Source organism: Salvelinus fontinalis, chromosome 31 (assembly GCF_029448725.1).
Source record: "Salvelinus fontinalis isolate EN_2023a chromosome 31, ASM2944872v1, whole genome shotgun sequence".
NCBI lineage: Eukaryota > Metazoa > Chordata > Actinopteri > Salmoniformes > Salmonidae > Salvelinus > Salvelinus fontinalis.
The window spans coordinates 18,690,199-18,712,639 of NC_074695.1; the positions used below are offsets into that span (position 1 = coordinate 18,690,199).

At 41.8% G+C, this 22,441-nt stretch overlaps 1 protein-coding gene across 1 annotated transcript; it reads left to right on the forward strand.

Moving 5' to 3' along the window:
* Positions 1-37: 37 nt before the first annotated feature.
* Positions 38-18,229, forward strand: LOC129829726 (E3 ubiquitin-protein ligase MARCHF9-like). Its single transcript, XM_055891603.1, has 4 exons — positions 38-1,928; positions 15,470-15,625; positions 16,135-16,327; positions 16,793-18,229. Exons 1-4 carry the CDS (start codon positions 1,605-1,607, stop codon positions 17,119-17,121), a joined length of 1,002 nt encoding a protein of 333 aa, XP_055747578.1. The 5' UTR covers positions 38-1,604; the 3' UTR covers positions 17,122-18,229.
* Positions 18,230-22,441: the final 4,212 nt, after the last annotated feature.

Below are 22,441 nucleotides of genomic sequence, written 5' to 3' on the forward strand. Positions count from 1 at the left end.
TTTATATTTCCCGGGCGTGTAGTAGTCCATGTGGCACTGTGAATGTATACGTCACTAGGCGAGATCAGCACCTTGGACAGCGACAGCGTCTCCTGTCACTACAACAGCCGAACGGAATCTGCCCTCCCCATCCCTAACTACAAGAATACAGAGAGGGTGCATCCATATCATACAGAGGAAACAGACTAATAACTGTAGAGTAGAAAATGGGAAAATTTTAGCAGTGTCATACAGTTTTTCATTCTAGAACGCTATAATTAATTCCGGACGTATAGGTGCTGCGTTGATTCACTATCAAAGTCGACCATTTCGATGAGAAATCAGGCAGCGAAATCGAGCAGTAGGCTATCATCCTCATCGTCACCATCTGAGAGGCTAGCCTACCATATCAACGGCATTACTGCTGTAATTGCCCTCTCGGATGTGTAGACATCTCTATCTCTGCGTCTGTAATTAAAAGATTGCAGCAAGTGTTGTTTTGAATTCTGGTCTGTTATTCTGAAATTTCGATGAACCATATTTTAACGCAAAGATAAAAGACACAGAAGAGAAATGCTGATGGGTATCGAATGAAGATGAGATGTATCGCTGTTTTGGGTGGCTGTTTTTACAGCTACTTAACACGCAAATTCACTGGATTGTAAATTGGATCCACTCTGTGTGGACGTCGGGTGCAATGGGGTGGATCATTCTTGATGGATCAATCCGAAACCTTACCGAGGAATAGAATATAAAATAATTATCATGATCTGACCGCTGGGATGCTACTTAAGAACAATAAAAAGACGATATAATCACACGTCTTCACCTAACTTCCATTACATCTTCTTTCGGCACCCTTTTGGATTATGATTCTTGACAACAGTCTAAGATATGACTGTGTGACTGGTAATGGAATGTTGTTGTTTTTCACACCTCGTTCTACATTCTATTATGGCTCTACGTCACCCCGTTCTACATTGTATTATGGCTCTATGTTGCTCTCTCTTCCGCTAGTCATACTCTGGCTGTCTTCTGCTTTGGGTAGCAAAACATGGATTTTTGCTGCAAACCCCAAGTGCAATGCATTTGACGATGTGTAGAATTTAGATCGATAGTGCAAGCAATGTACTCTGACATTGTACCTTATAGGCCTGTCACGCATTTGTGGTGGTAGGGGTGGAGGAAACATCTAACTAGACTGCATTCGCAGAGTTGTTCGGTAATGAATATTGAGAATGTCTCGAGCTTCTCAAGAGAACAATCTCCCATCCGCATTGTTTTAGACACACATGCCATCAGAGAGACAACAACCAAGACGCGGTCCTTTATTTCTTACCATTTGACAGCACATTTACAGTAGGGTAGGCCTAACCTACAAGTTTGTTAACCTTATCGGTAATGTTATTCAGAAGATGTATTGGTGAAAATTAGCCATAGTTCATGTAGTACAATAATTGGCTTAAAAAAATTATACCAATAATAATAATAATACCAATAACAACAATAATATTAAAAATAACAATAATAACATTTCTAAATCAACGGCATATTTTGTATTTGATTGAGACCACATTATTGTCAAATAGGTTTCATTCCCTTCTGAAGAATTCATGTAGCCAAAAATGTTCAAATATCGGATCCGAATGTTTTTCAACGAACTGAAAGTGCTGGTTTTTATGCGAGACGATTCGAGACAGCCCGACAGATCCGACGCAGATAGACCGTCCAGCATGCGGGGTCTAGGGATGGGCGGCTGCGGCTGGCCTCCCTTTGTGGACTGCTCCTCCCGGGATGACGAGGAGGAGTATTACGGGACGGAACCTCGACCTCGGAGCCTGGGCTTTGAGGAGAAAGACCCCAAACTGCAAGTGGGCATGGACACCGTGTCACTCACCAGCACCGCAAGCAGCCCGCGCTGTCGTATCTGCTTCCAGGGCCCAGAACAGGTACTGTCCGAAATAGATACATACGCCTTCACGTTGTCCTGCTTTTCGCGCCACAACACATCACTGCTCAATCGGACCATAGGCAATAGCCCTATGCTGTACATGGTGCTGAATGTTAGCGCACCTATAGGCCTATAGTTAAACCTATATGCCCTGGCTATATTTTGACCAGTTGCGAGTTGGTATGTTCTGTGTTGACAAATTGATTTGGTTGAGAAAATACTGACAACTATTCTTTGTATTGTAGTACTGTATACAACATTGTAGATTATCGCGGTCCACGTGTAAACGAGAATAATAATTGGCCTGGCAATGAACTTGTAACGAATGGCAGAAGAGCATAAAAAGACTGGCACGCAGGCTTGTTTGTGGGCCTATAAGCCAAGGAAAGTATAGGCATGCAGAACAATGAACGAATCTTTAGTCCTCAGCCAAAACTTGACACAACAGATGTGCAGAACCAGTACAGCCTGGCTGAGCTGGATAATCATGGTCTTGAGATAATTATATATGGTGTACGTGCCACTGGAGCACAGACGGAAATCACCACTTAATCACTTTATAAGATTTGATGTTTGTCATAGTGTTAATACAATATACAGTAGGTGCTAATTCATAGCATCTGTACACTCAATGGGACGTTGCAGAAATGAGAAACAATAGAAAAGAACAGGCCGTTTTTTTACACCTGTAATTGAAAGGCCCAGTGATTTATATATACTCTGAGGGTACAAAACAGTAAGAACACCTGCTCTTTACATGACATAGACTGACCAGGTGAATCCAGGTGAAAGCCATGATATCTTATTGATGTCACTTGTTAAATCCACTTCAATCAGTGTAGATGAAGGGGGGTACACAGGTAAAATAATTATTTTTAAGTCTTGAGACAATTGAGACATGGATTGTGTGCCATTCAGAGGAAGAATGGGTAAGAAAAAAGATTTAAGTGCCTTCGGACAGTATGTACTGTAGTAGGTGCCAGGCACACCGGTTTGTGTCAAGAACTGCAACGTTGCTTGGTTTTTCATGCTAAACAGTTTCCTGTGTGCATCAAGAATGTCCACCCCCCAAAAGTCATCCAGCCAATTTGACACAACTGTGGGAAGCATTGGAGTCAACATGGGCTTCAACACCTTGTAGAGTCCATACCCTGGGGGGGGGGGGGGGGGGTGCAATTCAATATTAGGAAGATGTTCCTAATGTTTTATACACTCAGTTTATTTCCACACTTATGATCATGCTCTTTTAGTGTAAGAGCTGTTTTAAAAAACTGCTTGAAATTTCAGTCTGTTTTGGTGGGATGAAATTTGGGCCTGCCTGTTGACATCACCAGTAAATGAATTACTTAATGGAACTATAAGAAAGAGAGTTCCAAACCTCTCTGCCAATAACAGCACATTTTCTGTTTCCCCCTCCCCCTCTCTTTTTCACCATTTTAATTTAAAACAATCACAGTAAGTACTATATTGTTACCCAAGAATGATTTGATATTGAGAAAAAAACGTCTTTAATTCTTTAAGACACATTTACCTGTTACCTGGCTCTGGCCAGTTGGACCACATTGTCTGGTTCTCAGGCTAGTTGATCGGGCCTTCAGTGAATAGACTATGAAGCACAGGCAAACAAACATATTCAGAAAACATTTAAAAGTTATTTAAAAGTAGCATCAATCTTCTTTAGATGGACATGATATGAACCTCTCTTTCAGAACCGCTTTCCACCACTTCCATTTAATGATTACTTGGAGGATCATTGGAAAGTCCATGCTCAGACGAATTGAGGCTTTTCTGAGAGCAAACTCCATACTAGGAAGGAGTATGTTAAAAGCACTGTGTGTGTAAGCACGGTGTGTTCCACTGCATTTTTTAGGTAAGATGCTCAAATAATCATTTCTAGGTGAATGAGACAAGTTGAGCAAACACCTAATTTTAAGTTAACGGAATTTTTGCCCACGTTTTCTCAAGTTGGAGATTGGGCCAACTATTTTTTGTTGTTGTTCAGGTAACAGAAGTCGAGTAAACAAAAACAAAAAAGGCTGTGGAGCCAGTTAGTTAATAATAGTTAGTTGATACAACTAGATCATTTTTTACAGTGATGACCTATTATCTTAGACCCAGCCACTTTGTCATTTAATTGTTATTTCATTATTTAAGTGCGTCACAACAGGGGACAGTCATGTCCCTGTCAGATAGTCTGGGTAGCCATTTGATTAGATGTTCAGGAGTCTTATGTTCTGTTATAATCTCCACCCAGCACAGCCAGAAGAGGACTGGCCACGCCTCATAGCCTGGTTCCTCTTTAGGTTTCTTCCTAGGTTTTGGCCTTTCTAGGGAGTTTTTCCTAGCCTCCGTGCTTCTACACCTGCATTGCTTGCTGTTTGGGGTTTTAGGCTGGGTTTCTGTACAGCACTTTGAGATATCAGCTGATGTAAGAAGGGCTATATAAATACATTTTATTTTATTTTATTTATGGCTTGGAGTTAGAAGCTGTTTAGAAGCCTCTTGGACCTTGACATGGTGCTCCGGTACCGCTTGCTGTATGGTAGCAGAGAGAACAGTCTATGACTAGGGTGGCTGGAGTCTTTGACAATTTTTAGTGCCTTCCTCTGAAATCGCCTGGTATAGAGGTCCTGGATAGCAGGATGCTTAGCCCCAGTGATGTACTGGGCCGTACGCACTACCCTCTGTAGTGCCTTGCGGTCGGAGGCCGAGCAGTTGCCATACCAGGCAGTGATGCAACCAGTCAGGATGCTCTCAATGGTGCAGCTGTGAAAACTTTTGAGGATCTGACAACCATGCCAACTCTTTTCAGTCTCCTGAGGGGGAATAGGTTTTGTCGTGCCCTCTTCACGACTGTCTTTGTGTGTTTGGACCATGTTAGTTTGGTGGTGATGTGGACACCAAGGAACTTGAAGCTCTCAACCTGCTCCACTACAGCCCCGCCGATGAGAATGGGGGCATGCTTGGTCCTTCTATTCCTGTAGTCCACAATCATCTCCTTTGTCTTGATCGTGTTGAGGGAGAGGTTGTTGTCCTTGCACCACACGGCCAGGTTTCTGACCTCCTCCCTATAGGCTGTCTCGTTGTTGTCGGTGATCAGGCCTACCACTGTTGTGTCATTGGCAAACTTAATGATGGTGTTGGAGTTATGCCTGGCCGTGCAGTCGTGAGTGAACAGGGAGTACAGAAGGGGGCTGAGCACGTACCCCTGAGGGGCTCCCGTCTTGAGGATCAGCGTGGCGGATGTGTTGTTACCTACCTTTACCACCTGGGTGAGGCCCGTCAGGAAGTCCAGGACCCAGTTGCAGAGGGAGGTGTTTAGTCCCAGGGTCCTTAGCTTAGTAATGAACTTTGAGGGAACTATGATGTTGACCATTGAGCTGTAGTCAAGGAATACCATTCTCACATAGAAATTCCCATTCAAGTCAATATGGGTGATGGGTGAAAGGGTATGAGATATGAGGCATAGAAATATAATCTAGTTCTGTGGTCTGAGGGGCTATGCCCGTTCCAGTAATGATATTTCTATGTGTGCACCATCACCAACCATTCCACTTGACTCACTGGTGTACACAGCTAGCTTCAGTATTGGCTGTATCAGAGCCTTATATTTTGAATACAAGCCAAATGTAAGGCTCTGGGCAATGCCTGGCAGCATTTGCTTCAGACTGGATGGGTGCCTGGATGGATGGGTTGGGTGTGTGGGTGGGAGGATGGATGGGTGGGTGGGTGGTTCGACATACTGGATTACTTTTACCTGGCTTGACATTTTACTGTACAACAAATGTTTGTTTAAGTTTTATTAAGTTCCTCATAGTCTGCTATAACGCCTTTATAATGTCAGCCCAGTTATTATAATGTCTTTATAATATCAGCCCAGTTATTATAACTTCTTTATAATGTCAGCCCAGTTATTATAACTTCTTTATAATGTCAGCCCAGTTATTATAACTTCTTTATAATGTCAGCCCAGTTATTATAACTTCTTTATCATGTCAGCCCAGTTATTATAACTTCTTTATAATGTCAGCCCAGTTATTATAACTTCTTTATAATGTCAGCCCAGTTATTATAACTTCTTTATAATGTCAGTCCAGTTATTATAACTTCTTTATAATGTCAGCCCAGTTATTATAACTTCTTTATAATGTCAGCCCAGTTATTATAATGTCTTTATCATGTCAGCCCAGTTATTATAACTTCTTTATAATGTCAGCCCAGTTATTATAACTTCTTTATAATGTCAGCCCAGTTATTATAACTTCTTTATAATGTCAGTCCAGTTATTATAACGTTTTTATAATGTCAGCCCAGTTATTATAACTTCTTTATAATGTCAGTCCAGTTATTATAACGTTTTTATAATGTCAGCCCAGTTATTATAATGTCTTTATAATGTCAGCCCAGTTATTATAACTTCTTTATAATGTCAGCCCAGTTATTATAACGTCTTTATCATGTCAGCCCAGTTATTATAATGTCTTTATAATGTCAGCCCAGTTATTATAACATCTTTATAATGTCAGCCCAGTTATTATAACTTCTTTATAATGTCGGCCCAGTTATTATAACTTCTTTATAATGTCAGCCCAGTTATTATAACTTCTTTATAATGTCAGCCCAGTTATTATAACTTCTTTATAATGTCAGCCCAGTTATTATAACTTCTTTATAATGTCAGTCCAGTTATTATAACGTCTTTATCATGTCAGCCCAGTTATTATAACTTCTTTATAATGTCAGCCCTGTCACGTTCCTGACCTATTTCTGTTAGTTTATGTGTGTTAGTTGGTCAGGACGTGAGGTTGGGTGGGCATTCTATGTTTTCTGTTTCTGTGTTGGTTTTTGGGTTGCCTGGTATGGCTCTTAATTAGAGGCAGGTGTTTGGCGTTCCTCTAATTAAGAGTCATATTTAGGTAGGCGTTGTCACAGTGTTCGTTGTGGGTGATTGTCTTCCGTGTCTGTGTCTGTACACCACGCGGGACTGTTTACGGTTTGTGTAGCTTATGTTCCTATTCGTGCGTTTTCTTGTTTTATGTAAGTACGTCGTCTAGGTCGGTCTACACCGTTTGTTGTTTTTGTTAGTTTAATCAAGTTCGTGTTTCGTTAATAAAATATGTCTGTTCTCTACGCTGCGCCTTGGTTCCCTCAATACTCCTCCTCTTCCGAAGATGAAGAGGGGGAGGAATGCCGTTACAGAATCACCCACCAAATCTCCAGAACCAAGCAGCGGAGTAAACGGAGTAAGGGACAGAAAAAGAAGGAGGAATGGACTTGGGACGATGTATTGGACGGGAAAGGTTGCTACACATGGGAGGAGATCCTGGCTGGTAGGGATCGCCTCCCATGGGAACAGCTGGAGGCACTGAGGAGAGCAGAGGCAACCGGAGAAGGGAACCGGAGTTATGAGGGGACGCGTCTTGCACGGAAGCCCAAAAAGCCCGTGAGTAACACCCAAAAATTTCTTGGGGGTGGCTAAGAGGTAGTGGGCCAAGGGCAGGTAGGAGACCTGCGCCCACTTCCCAGGCTTACCGTGGAGAGCGGGAGTACGGGCAGGCGCCGTGTTACGCAGTAGAGCGCACGGTGTCTCCTGTACGAGTGCATAGCCCAGTGCGGGTTATTCCACCTCCCCGCACTGGTAGGGCTAGATTGGGCATTGAGCCAGGTGTCATGAGGCCAGCTCAACACGTCTGGTCTCCAGTGCGTCTCCTCGGGCCGGCATACATGGCACCTGCCTTACGCATGGTTTCCCCGGTTCGCCTACATAGCCCTGTGCGGGTTATTCCACCTCCCCGCACTGGTCGGGCGACCGGGAGCATTCAACCAGGTAAGGTTGGGCAGGCTCAATGCTCAAGAGAGCCAGTACGCCTCCACGGTCCGGTATTTCCGGCGCCACCTCCCCGCCCCAGCCTAGTACCTACAGTGCCTACACTACGCACTAGGCTACCAGTGCGTCTCCTGAGCCCTGTTCCTCCTCCACGCACTCTCCCTGTAGTGCGTGTATCTAGTTCGGTTCCTCCAGTTCCGGCACCACGCACTAAGCCTCCTGTGCGTCTCCAGAGCCCTGTACACACTGTTTCTTCTCCCCCTACTAATCCTGACGTGCTTGCCCTCAGCCCGGTGTCACCAGTGCCGGTACCACGCACCAGGTATAGAGTGGGCTTTGAGAGTCCAGTGTGCCCTGTCCCTGCTCCCCGCACTAGTATGAAGGTGCGTGTCCTTAGCCCGGTGCCTCCAGTTCCGGCACCACGCACCAGGTCTACAGTGCGCCTTATCCGGCCAGAGCCATCCGTCTCCCCAGCGCCATCTGAGCCATCCGTCTCCCCAGCGTAATCTGAGCCATCCGTCTCCCCAGCGCCGTCTGAGCCATCCGTCTGCAATGAGCCTGCAAAGCCGCCCGTCTGCCATGAGCCTGCAAAGCCGCCCGTCTGCCATGAGCCTACAGAGCCGTCAGCCAGACAGGAGCCGCTAGAGCCGCCCGCCAGACAGGAGCCGCTAGAGCCGCCCGTCAGACAGGATCTGCCAGAGCCGCCAACCAGACAGGATCTGCCAGAGCCGCCAACTAGACAGGATCTGCCAGAGCCGCCAACCAGTCAGGATCTGCCAGAGCCGCCAACCAGACAGGATCTGCGAGAGCCGTCAGCCAGCCATGAGCGTCGAGAGCCGTCAGCCAGCCATGAGCGTCGAGAGCCGTCAGCCTGCCATGAGCGTCGTGAGCCGTCAGCCAGCCATGAGCGTCGAGAGCCGTCAGCCAGCCATGAGCGTCGAGAGCCGTCAGCCAGCCATGAGCGTCGAGAGCCGTCAGCCAGCCATGAGCGTCGAGAGCCGTCAGCCAGCCATGAGCGTCGAGAGCCGTCAGCCAGCCATGAGCGTCGAGAGCCGTCAGCCAGCCATGAGCGTCGAGAGCCGTCAGCCAGCCATGAGCGTCGAGAGCCGTCAGCCAGCCATGATCGTCGAGAGCCGTCAGCCTGCCATGAGCGTCCAGATTCGTCAGTCAGCCATGAGCTGCCCTTCAGCCAGAAACGGCTATATACCCAGAACTGCCCCTCAGTCCAGAGCTGTCTCTCTGTCCGGAGCTGCCTTTCAGTCCGGAGTTGCCCCTCTATCATGATCTCCCTCTCTATCTTGATCTACCTCTATATTCTGATCTATCCTTCTGTCTGGTGCTATCCCTCTGTCTTGATTTATCCCTCTGTCCCGGTGCTGTCCCTGTCATGGATGTTACTAAGAGGATGTTGTGGGGGTAAGATATGGGTGGACATTTTTAGGGGTAGATGGAGGCTAGGATTGATTTTGGTGGGGTGGGGACCTCGCCCGGAGCCTGAGCCACCACCGTGGTCAGATGCCCACCCAGACCCTCCCCTAGACTTTGTGCTGGTGCGCCCGGTGTTCGCACCTTATGGAGGGGGTTATGTCACGTTCCTGACCTATTTCTGTTATTTTATGTGTGTTAGTTGGTCAGGACGTGAGGTTGGGTGGGCATTCTATGTTTTCTGTTTCTGTGTTGGTTTTTGGGTTGCCTGGTATTGCTCTTAATTAGAGGCAGGTGTTTGGCGTTCCTCTAATTAAGAGTCATATTTAGGTAGGCGTTGTCACAGTGTTCGTTGTGGGTGATTGTCTTCCGTGTCTGTGTCTGTACACCACGCGGGACTGTTTACGGTTTGTGTAGCCTATGTTCCTATTCGTTATTTCTTGTTTTATGTAAGTACGTCGTCTAGGTCGGTCTACACCGTTTGTTGTTTTTGTTAGTTTAATCAAGTTCGTGTTTCGTTAATAAAATATGTCTGTTCTCTACGCTGCGCCTTGGTTCCCTCAATACTCCTCCTCTTCCGAAGATGAAGAGGAGGAGGAATGCCGTTACAAGCCCAGTTATTTTGTCTTTATAATGTCAGCCCAGTTATTATAACTTCTTTATAATGTCAGCCCAGTTATTATAACTTCTTTATAATGTCAGCCCAGTTATTATAACATCTGTATAATGTCAGCCCAGTTATTATAACTTCTTTATAATGTCAGCCCAGTTATTATAACATCTTTATAATGTCAGCCCAGTTATTATAACTTCTTTATAATGTCAGCCCAGTTATTATAACATCTTTATAATGTCAGCCCAGTTATTATAACTTCTTTATAATGTCAGCCCAGTTATTATAATGTCTTTATCATGTCAGCCCAGTTATTATAACTTCTTTATAATGTCAGCCCAGTTATTATAACGTCTTTATCATGTCAGCCCAGTTATTATAATGTCTTTATAATGTCAGCCCAGTTATTATAACGTCTTTATCATGTCAGCCCAGTTATTATAACGTCTTTATCATGTTAGCCCAGTTATTATAGCTTCTTTATAATGTCAGCCCAGTTATTATAACGTCTTTATCATGTCAGCCCAGTTATTATAACGTCTTTATAATGTCAGCCCAGTTATTATAACTTCTTTATAATGTCAGCCCAGTTATTATAACATCTTTATAATGTCAGCCCAGTTATTATAACTTCTTTATAATGTCAGCCCAGTTATTATAATGTCTTTATCATGTCAGCCCAGTTATTATAACTTCTTTATAATGTCAGCCCAGTTATTATAACGTCTTTATCATGTCAGCCCAGTTATTATAATGTCTTTATAATGTCAGCCCAGTTATTATAACGTCTTTATCATGTCAGCCCAGTTATTATAACGTCTTTATCATGTCAGCCCAGTTATTATAGCTTCTTTATAATGTCAGCCCAGTTATTATAACGTCTTTATCATGTCAGCCCAGTTATTATAGCTTCTTTATAATGTCAGCCCAGTTATTATAACGTCTTTATCATGTCAGCCCAGTTATTATAGCTTCTTTATAATGTCAGCCCAGTTATTATAACGTCTTTATCATGTCAGCCCAGTTATTATAGCTTCTTTATAATGTCAGCCCAGTTATTATAACGTCTTTATCATGTCAGCCCAGTTATTATAACGTCTTTATCATGTCAGCCCAGTTATTATAATGTCTTTATAATGTCAGCCAAGTTATTATAACGTCTTTATCATGTCAGCCCAGTTATTATAATGTCTTTATAATGTCAGCCCAGTTATTATAACGTCTTTATCATGTCAGCCCAGTTATTATAACGTTTTTATAATGTCAGCCCAGTTATTATAACGTTTTTATAATGTCAGCCCAGTTATTATAACGTCTTTATCATGTCAGCCCAGTTATTATAACGTCTTTATCATGTCAGCCCAGTTATTATAACTTCTTTATAATGTCAGCCCAGTTATTATAATGTCTTTATAATGTCATCCAAGTTATTATAACGTCTTTATCATGTCAGCCCAGTTATTATAATGTCTTTATAATGTCAGCCCAGTTATTATAACTTCTTTATAATGTCAGCCCAGTTATTATAACTTCTTTATAATGTCAGCCCAGTTATTATAACATCTTTATAATGTCAGCCCAGTTATTATAACTTCTTTATAATGTCAGCCCAGTTATTATAACATCTTTATAATGTCAGCCCAGTTATTATAACATCTTTATAATGTCAGCCCAGTTATTATAACTTCTTTATAATGTCAGCCCAGTTATTATAACGTCTTTATCATGTCAGCCCAGTTATTATATTGTCTTTATAATGTCAGCCCAGTTATTATAACGTCTTTATCATGTCAGCCCAGTTATTATAGCTTCTTTATAATGTCAGCCCAGTTATTATAACGTCTTTATCATGTCAGCCCAGTTATTATAGCTTCTTTATAATGTCAGCCCAGTTATTATAACGTCTTTATCATGTCAGCCCAGTTATTATAACGTCTTTATCATGTCAGCCCAGTTATTATAGCTTCTTTATAATGTCAGCCCAGTTATTATAACTTCTTTATCATGTCAGCCCAGTTATTATAACGTCTTTATCATGTCAGCCCAGTTATTATAACTTCTTTATAATTTCATTCCAGTTATTATAATGTCTTTATAATGTCAGCCAAGTTATTATAACGTCTTTATCATGTCAGCCCAGTTATTATAATGTCTTTATAATGTCAGCCCAGTTATTATAACTTCTTTATAATGTCAGCCCAGTTATTATAACGTCTTTATCATGTCAGCCCAGTTATTATAATGTCTTTATAATGTCAGCCCAGTTATTATAACTTCTTTATAATGTCAGCCCAGTTATTATAACGTCTTTATCATGTCAGCCCAGTTATTATAACTTCTTTATAATGTCAGCCCAGTTATTATAACGTCTTTATCATGTCAGCCCAGTTATTATAACGTTTTTATAATGTCAGCCCAGTTATTATAACGTTTTTATAATGTCAGCCCAGTTATTATAATGTCTTTATAATGTCAGCCCAGTTATTAGAATGTCTTTATAATGTCAGCCCAGTTATTATAATGTCTTTATAATGTCAGCCCAGTTATTAGAATGTCTTTATAATGTCAGCCCAGTTATTAGAATGTCTTTATAATGTCAGCCCAGTTATTATAACTTCTTTATAATGTCAGCCCAGTTATTATAACTTCTTTATCATTTCAGCTCAGTTAATATAATGTTCATGACTGACGGGCAAGTAGCTCCTCTCCCCCACTCAAATTGGTATGTGGTTAGTCAATGAAAGTATCTTATAATAACACGTTTTTAACAAGCGAGACAGCGGGGAAATCAATGTTAAAAGTACAATACAGCTGTTTTTATCTCAATATCAAAATATTTCTGGTTAACAATGAAGTACCTTACTGTGATTTTTTCCATTAAAATTGTCAAAAATGTAGCTAGGACTGTCTGGGACAGTTGGGGCTGCTGCGGAAAGGATGGCACATAATAGTGGCTGGAATGGAGCAAATTGAATGGCATCAAACACATAGAAGCCATGCGTTTGATGTAATTGATACCATTCCACATGTACTGAAATTTCAGGTGGTCTTTTCAAACAGCTCTTACACTAAAAGGACATTATCATAATTTTCACAATTTCACAGTATTATTCCAACCTCCTAGTGTGGACATATATACATCACACAGGAAAATCACATTTTTGACTGCACTGGGCATTTAAAAACTGGAAAATATTGTTTTGTCTAATTTTTTGTCCCCCTGTCAAGAAACATGGTTCCTGGTTACTATGGGAGGAATAAACATGGGTTAAATGAGCCACTGTGCTCCATTTGTGATTGGAAATAAAGAAAAGGATTTGGGATCTAATTATTTCTGCAGTGAGTGTAGTTTCTAATAGCACTATTAAATATCATGTTCATGAGTCATCAGGGACTATTCTCAATTGGATTTGGTCAACTCCTACCGTCCTCTCTCGTCTCCTTTTGAAAAATGTCAAAGGTAATCGAGGAGAGGTGTTGAGGAGAGGGAAAGTGGACAAAAATGTGCTTGTATGAAATTAGACCTTCTCCACGCCTTATCCAAGACGAAAAGCTGCTGCCTCTGCAAAAGCTAGTGGGGATCCGAATAAACAAATAAACACTCACATATCGTCAGTCAAATTACGTTTACAGGGGTGGATCCCAAAATAAATGTGTAAAGTAATAAAAACAAAGTTTGTTGTGCAAGTTGTGGGCCCAGTTTGGCTTAGTTGGTAGAGCATGCCATTTGAAATGCCAGGGTTGTGGGTTTGATTCCCATGGGGGACCAGTACAAATGAACATTTATGCTCTGGATAAGAGTGTCTGCTATATGACTAAAATGTAAAAATGCAAGACAACCAACCAACTTAATTAGTGAGGGTAATGTCTAATATTCCACTATTGTAATGATTTTAAATCCATGATGGGGAGTGTGCAAAGTGGGAGAAGCCTCGGGATGCAGCCTGACTTCCTTCCCATCTCACCAGATGGGAAGTTTGCTGTAGATGCTGCTAGCAATTAATAGGAAACTGCATTCAGAGGAATGACTAGGCTACTCTTTTAAGGCCCAATCCAGCCATTTGATGTCAATATCAAATCATTTCTGGGTAGCAATGAACTACCTTCCTGTAATAGATTTCCATCAAGATGAGCAAATAATTTTAGCAACTCAAAAATATTTCTCAAGCTAAAAATTTGCTAAGACTGAGTGGTCTGAGTGTGGAGGGTGAAACTGAAAACTAGCTGTTATTGGCTAGGTTTGAACTCTTTTTGTTATTGGTCCTGTAAACCTGCTGATTACAAGGTCCTGTGTATATTGTATTTTCAACAATCATGAAACAACACTGATCAATTTGTTCACACTTTTACAGTGTTAGTTTTATCAGCTGTTGTACAATGTAATATAAAACAGGAAAAATGGGGAAAACAGAATTTTGGCTGCACTGGGCCTTTAACTTCAGGCCTTTTAGATGTGTGTAAATGGGCACATACATAACTGTTTAAATGTTTCTACAATGCTCAACATTCTCCCTATTCCTCAAGAGTCAGTTTGTTGAAAGGGCAATGTTTGCCGTAGGTGCTGCAGTAGGGCCTGTATTGATTGAGTTCACTGAGAGTCTGCCTCTGCATCCCAAATGGAAGCCTATTCCCTACATAGTGCAATACTTTTGACCAGAGTCCTATGTGTCCTAGTCAAAAGTTGTGCACTATAAAGGGAATAGACCGCCAATTTGAGACACGTTCTATGTGAACAGTAGGGTTTGAATGGCTCACCTCCCATTCACCTGCCTGCACTTCAAATCTCTGTGCACCCCTGCCAATGTTGCTGGGTCCTAATAGGCTCGTTCTGGCCAACAAGCCATGATCAAGATGGGTGCATGCATTGATCTACTAATGATTCCTAGATATTAATAATTTTAGCACTAATGATTCCTAGACATGAATCATTTAGCAATAATGATTCCTAGACATGAATCATTTGAGAACTAATGATTCCTAGACATGAATCATTTTATCACTAATGATTCCTAGACATTAATCATTTAGCAATAATGATTCCTAGACATTCATAATTTTAGCACGAATGATTCCTAGACACCAATAATTTTACTTCTCATGATTCCTAGACATGCATAATTTTAGCACTAATGATTCCTAGACACCAATCATTTTAGCATTAATGATTCCTTCACAGGCATAATTTTAGCACTAATGATTCCTAGACATTAATCATTTTAGCATTGATGAGGAGTAACGAACCAACCTCTGCATTTAGCTACAGTACTGACGTTTTCAGCACTTACTTTAAGAAGGAAGTTAGCCAACATTTACTAAGGTGGAAATCGTGGAAGAGGAGAAAGATACTCTATTTAATAATGAATAGGTCATTCATAGTTGCTTTGCGACAGTTTCAAAGTCTACATTAAGTGGGAGGATTGTGATGTTGAGTTAAGGTCCCACAACCTGTGTGGACCCACCCATCATCCTCTTCCTGAGTGTGCCAGACAGACATACACCAAACCAGTAGCTTCGGGAGAGACATTGAGGGCTATCCATAATCCAATATTGTTTGTTTTTTCAAAATATTTTCAATTCCGAAATAACTTATGGTATGTTATGCCACGTCAGAACATTGACTTGAATAGGAATATCTGTTCTAGTAATTGTGTTTCTACCCCTCTGTGTCCTGCAGGGAGAGCTGCTGAGCCCGTGCCGCTGTAAGGGCTCTGTGCGCTGCACCCACCAGCCCTGCCTCATCCGCTGGATCAGCGAGAGAGGCTCCTGGAGCTGTGAGCTCTGCTACTTCAAGTACCATGTTCTGGCCATCAGCACCAAGAACCCACTGCAGGTACCTCTCCTCGGCCTGTCCAACCCCTCATTCTCTGGGACTTACGCTCTGGCCAGAATCAGACCCTAGCTCCTAGGTACTTCATGCGGTACAATACGGTAGTAGCTACACCTTGCCAACTGCATGATATTCGCCATATTGCTCACACCTATCCTTTCACATCTACACAAGTGTCTAGGGGGTAGGGGCTAGGGGTCTGTCTCATCCACTCCAGTCGTATTTTCATTGTGCACAAGATCTACTCTCATCTCAAATGAATGAATATTTTTATAGTAGCCACAGATCTTATCTCACAGTTTTCTGCTAATGCATCGATTTAAACAATGCACAATATCGCAATCAGGAGTATGCAGTGCTCTGCTCAGGTGCACCAGTCTAGGCATTACAGTTACTCACTTTGCTAGAACAAATCTTGGGCACTCACAATGATGAAGGTGTGAGGACTGGACTTCACCATATGGTCCCTTTCTTACTGTCCCTGTCTTGGCCCTCGTGGCTGTTCTGTTCAGTGGCAGGCCATCTCCCTGACGGTGATTGAGAAGGTCCAGATCGCTGCCATCATCCTGGGCTCCCTGTTCCTCATCGCCAGCATCTCCTGGCTCATCTGGTCGTCCCTCAGCCCCTCGGCCAAGTGGCAGCGTCAGGACCTGCTCTTCCAGATCTGCTACGGCATGTACGGCTTCATGGACATCGTGTGCATCGGTGAGGGGGATGAATCATGTGAAACTGGACCGTTGGCACAGTCACACAAATTCTCATACACAGGCCCATGAACACACACACATGCACGCAGGCAGGCAGTTAGGCATGCATAAACATGCACCAAGGCAGGCAGGCAGGCATGCAGGCAGGCAGGCATGCACACACATGTACGCAGGCAGGCAGGCAGGCATGCATGCACACGCACAGACACGCACACACACGTAAATCTTTGTAGATAGATTTGTTTTGTGTGAAATGGTGCATTGCCAACCTGAAAACAGATGGTACTAGCTTTGTATCTGCACTGTGTGGTTATGCCAAATGCCAGTTATATATACTAGTGCTATAGTATTTGGCTGATTCTTACATATTAGTTTCTGGGAGTATTTTATGCAAAAGCCTTTAAAATCATTGGATATCTTGTCTTTGCCCATATCTGTAAAAAAAAACTCTCTCTCTTCCCAGGCCTTATAATCCACGAGGGCTCATCAGTGTACCGAATATTCAAGCGCTGGCAGGCTGTCAATCAGCAGTGGAAAGTATTGAACTATATAAAAGCCAATGACTTGGGGGACCCGCTGAGTAGCAGTAAGGGTGGGGGCCGGGGCTCACGAAGTAACTCCCATGGCCTGGGTAGTGGCGGCAGTGGGAGACGGAACCGGAGGTTCAGGACTATTCTGGACCACCACTGTGGCTACACAATCCTGCACATCCTCAGCCAGCTACGGCCCCACAACCCACGCTTTGGCTCCACGGCCAACCGGGAGGTGGTGATGAGGGTGACAACGGTATGAGACTTAACGTGGATGGACTGGAAGAAAAGACTAAAGCTGGGTATCGTGTTTTCTTTTTTAATCTGGCCAGTTCTTTCAAGTGATTCTGTCAACACCATTGAGAAACTGGATTTCGATACCCAGCCCAGGGAAGGACATGTACAGACAAGACCATGTCTGGCACTGCAGTCAAGCTACTGTGATATTGTAACGACCATTGCCCTGCTAGGCTCACCATGATTCCTCCCAAGTGGGTTTATCCTACTGGAGCAGTGATTCGCCCTGAAACTACAACAGACAGTACATGCTGAACTATGAGGATCTTTCCAGGAGTTTGTTTAGAGATGCACATTTGTAATAATTGAAGAACTGATATTATGAACTACGTTAAACATGCAAGGCTTTATAACAACGTAATCCAAGGTGAGAACAGATCTTTTTCGGGACGATTTCAGGATGCACAAAGATTATTTTATCTTTAATGTATTTTCTCCTGCGTTTTTTGGTATGATTTCTATTTTACTAATTTCTATTTTTTTTTTTGTGGCAGTATGATTTAAAGAGATACCTGAAACTCCTTATGCCACGCCAAACATTATCAAACAACTCTGAATAATAATTATTTTACGAGTTTTGCAGTTCTGAAATATTGCTGTAGCCAATGATGATTAGGCTACAGACCAGAGAACAACAAATACATCATATCTAAGACATCATATGAAAACAGCAGTTATTATTGCAAACAATAAATACAGGGATCAATGGATAGACTACAAAATGAAGATAATGAATTTATTAACATTAAAATGACTCCTAGTCCTATCTTCTCTGCAATAAAGATATCTGTACATTTCACGGTGAATTTTGCATGGGTATATCATTTTTTTATGCAGCATCATCATCACATAACATTTAAGCACTTCTACAAATTTGCTCATTCAGAATGGTGCTTTTCAGAAAAGCTTTTTATTCATCTGGTTTCATTGCACCAAACTGTTTTTTGAATCTGTCAAATAGCAGTGTGTTATTTCAGCTAAAACAAAGATGACTGACTCGCTGCTGTGTGCTGATGATTCAGATTTGGATTAAAGATGGAGATCTATGTAATCTCTTGCTATTCACTATCTCACTCCTGTGTCATTATTTTTCTTTATATCTACTTATACAGTTAGAAATGAGTGGCTCATTCTTATTATTATTAAAACTGCCTTCTTGCAAGTTGTATCTTGCTTCATGGTGTAAATACATTTACATACACACTACCGTTCAAAAGTTTGGGGTCACTTAAAGCAATTTTTTTTGTCCATTAAAATAACATGAAATGGATCAGAAATACAGTGTAGACATTGTTAATGTTGTAAATGACTATTGTAGCTGGACAACTTCCGGTGAAACTGGAGGGCGCGCAATTCAAATAAATAATCATAAATATTATGGATTTTAAACATTTATGTACATATAAGTGTCTTATATCGGCTGAAAGCTTAAATTCTTGTTAATCTAACAGCACTGTCCGATTTACAGTAGCTATTACAGCGAAAACATGCCATGCGATTGTTTGAGGACGGCGCCTCACATCAAAATATTTTTCCACGGGCGCAGGTTTCATACATTCACAAATAACGATTAAATATTCACTTACTTTTTGAAAATCTTCCTCTGATTTGTCATCCAAAGGGTCCCAGCTATAACATGTAGTGTCATTTTGTTAGATGAAGTCCTTCTTTATATCCCAAAAAGTCAGTTTAGTTGGCGCCATTGATTTGAGTAATCCACTTGTTCAACAGCAGAGAAAGGAATCCGAAAATCTACAAGTCAAAATACGTTTCTATTTACTCTTCAGATACCCTAAAATGTAATCAAACTATAATATTTATTTTGGAAAGAAGTATGTTCAATAGGAAACTAATTTTAGCAGGTGAGTAATTTATTTATGGCGCGCGCAAACACAAATGTGCAAGACTGTGTCCCAATACTAAAACGGATATTTCTTGTTCGTTTTTGAAGTTACAAGCCTGAAACCTTGAACAAGACTGCTGACACCCTGTGGCAGCCATAGGAATTGCATCCAGGGAGCGAATTTTCAATATGACCTTACTCTTGCATTTCTAAGAGGATAGTCGCTCCAAAAGAAATTTCTGGTTGGTTTTTCTTTGGATTTTCTCCTACCATATCTATTGTGTTATATTATCCTACATTATTTTAACATTTCTACAAACTTCAAAGTGTTTTCTTTCCAAAGGTACCAATTACATGTATATTCTGGCTTCAGGGCTGTCACGCCCTGACCATAAAGAGCCTTTTTATTCTCTATTTTGGTTAGGTCGGGGTGTGACTAGGGGTGGTGTTCCTATCTAGGGTTTTTTATTTCTATGTTGGCCTGGTATGGTTCCCAATCAGAGGCAGCTGTTTACCATTGTCTCTGATTGGGGATCATATTTAGGCAGCCATTTCCCCACTGTGTTTTGTGGGATCTTGTTTTGAGTGCATGTAGCACCGCTTATGTTACGGGTTCGTTGCTTGTTTCTTTTTGTTTTTTTGTAAGTTTCACACAAATAAAGATGTGGAACTCAGAGCACGCTGTGCCTTGATCCGTCTCTACACACAACCGTGACAAGGGCCTGAGCTACAGGCAGTTTACTTTGGGCACGTCATTCAGACAGGGAGTGGAGAAAAAAGGGGCCTAGCCCTAAGAAGTTAAAATAACATGAAATGGATCAGAAATACAGTGTAGACATTGTTAATGTTGTAAATGACTATTGTAGTTGGAAATGGCAGATTTTTTATGGAATATCTACATAGGCGTACAGAGGCCCATTATCAGCAACCATCACTCCTGTGTTCCAATGGAACGTTGTGTTAGCTAATCCAAGTTTATCATTTTAAAAGGCTAATTGATCATTAGAAAACGCTTTTGCAATTATGTTAGCACAGCTGAAAACTGTTGTTCTGGTTAAAGAAGCAATAAAACTGGCCTTCTTTAGACTAGTTGAGTATCTGGAGCGTCAGCATTTGTGGGTTCGATTACAGGCTCAAAATGGCCAGAAACAGAGATCTTTCTTCTGAAAGTCGTCAGTCTATTCTTGTTCTGAGAAATTAAGGCTATTCCATGCGAGAAATTGCCAAGAAACTGAAGATCTCGTACAACGCTGTGTACTACTCCTTTCACAGAACAGCGCAAACTGTCTCTAACCAGAATAAAAAGAGGGGTGGGAGGCCCCGGTATACAACTGAACAAGAGGACAAGTACATTAGACTGTCTAGTTTGAGAAACAGATGCCTCATAAGGCCTCATCTGGCAGCTTCATTAAATAGTACTCGCAAAACACCAGTCTCAACGTCAACAGTGAAGAGGCGACTCCGGGATGCTGGCCTTCTAGGCAAAGTTCCTCTGTCCAGTGTCTGTGTTCTTTTGCCCATCTTAATCTTTTCTTTTTATTGGCCAGTCTGAGATATGGCTTTTTCTATGCAACTCTGCCTAGAAGGCCAGCATCCCGGAAACTTTTGAACGGTAGTGTAGGTAGGTAATTTATGGACATTAGAAGTTCTGTCATCGGCCCATTATTACATTAGAAGTACTGTCAAAAGCCCATTATCACATTAGAATACTTTGTGTTCATCCACCTCTGGCCTGCTCGCCTCCCTACCTCTGAGGAAGTACAGTTCCCGCTCAGCCCAGTCAAAACTGTTCGCTGCTCTGGCACCCCAATGGTGGAACAAACTCCCTCACGACGCCAGGTCAGCGGAGTCAATCACCACCTTCCGGAGACACCTGAAACCCCACCTCTTTAAGGAATACCTAGGATAGGATAAAGTAATCCTTCTAACCCCCCCCCCCCCTTAAAAGATTTAGATGCACTATTGTAAAGTGGTTGTTCCACTGGTAAGGTGAATGCACCAATTTGTAAGTCGCTCTGGATAAGAGTGTCTGCTAAATGACTTAAATGTAAATGTAAATGTAAGTTCTGTCAAAGGCCCATTATTGCATTAGAATCTCTGTCATAGGCCCATTATTACAATGTAATAAATGGTAGTTTGATCTCTGCATACTGTGGAAAGGACGTTATGTTTTAGCTATTTGTCGCCACCTAGAGACCTAACCACCTAATTCTCTCTTCATAATGTGGTCTAATTCAGGTGTATGGCCTAATCATTCTGATAGATGGCGCCCCAATGCCATACATTCATTGTTGACTACCTCAACGGCTCTAGTCCGAGGGTTTTGTCTAGAAGGGATACAGCTTTCGTAGCAGGTTTAGAATAACTTAAGCAGCAGGTTAGGAGAATGAACGTAGCAAGTTAGAATAATTAGGTTTAGGTTAGGAAAAGTCTTAGGGTTAAGGTTAGCTAAAATGCTAAAATAAATAAACTTTTGACTTCAAATTTGACAAAAGCTGTAATCATATTAGACATGACCTTGTCCTAAGGCTTAGACAAAGTCAGCCAGGTAGGCCGGTCACGTGATATAAATACTGCACATTCATATCAAACATTGCCAAATGTGACCTTGCCCTCTGTCTTTTGATCTTTTTTCACTAATTGATATTTTGACCAATCAGATCAGCTCTGAAAAAGAGCTGATGTCAAAACTAGATACGTTGCAACAAGGTGCAACTTTGATTTGAATGGATGAGGTGTAAACTCACGAAGTTGGCTATTTCAATACAGTAAGGCACACTATTTTCCTGAATACCTGATCTTCGATGAGGACTTATGAATGGACAGGTAGCCTACCTTTCGCTTTGAAGACGAGGATGAAGCGCTTCAGTTAAAACATCTTCTCTTTTCTGACGACAGGTAATGTGCCAGTAGGGCTGTAATATTGAGTGCTTTAGAGGAAAATGCACTCACACCTGCGAGGGTGACACTACCAATCAGACCTCTCTAGCGACACCATTTGATTTGTTACATTGACTATTAAAACGTGTGTACTGTACAGGTTGTGTTCAATGCATTATCATGCTATTTCCGTATTCAGTGCATGAAGTATAAAACATATTTCCATTGTCACCATGTTTGAGGGCAATATGTATTAACTGGCACCATAACACAATGAATTGTTGACAGCTAAAATGTGTATGCTTATTATTTGACTCAGTCAGTTCAAATGTTTGTGTGTGGCCTTTTTTCAGCAAGACCCTGTAATGTACAGTTTGTGGAAAGTCCCAGTTCTCTTTACATGGGTTGGATTAGTTTTGTGTATACAGTAAGCTATGGTATCTTTTGTATAGCCTACCACACCACAACCTACCCTAAATGATAACACTTTGTGTTTGCAGAAAAAAACCCAGCCTGAGAACATCCACATCTCCTCTCTACCTCCCAGTCTTCCCACAGGCCA

What these genes read in the sequence shown, in the direction of transcription:
- LOC129829726 (XM_055891603.1), top strand. Translation starts at nt 1,605, where the DNA reads ATGTTCAAATATCGGATCCGAATGTTTTTCAACGAACTGAAAGTGCTG. An exon ending in GCTTCCAGGGCCCAGAACAG is followed by an intron (nt 1,929 to 15,469) that starts GTACTGTCCGAA and finishes TGTGTCCTGCAG; the next exon opens with GGAGAGCTGCTGAGCCCGTG. An exon ending in GCACCAAGAACCCACTGCAG is followed by an intron (nt 15,626 to 16,134) that starts GTACCTCTCCTC and finishes TGTTCTGTTCAG; the next exon opens with TGGCAGGCCATCTCCCTGAC.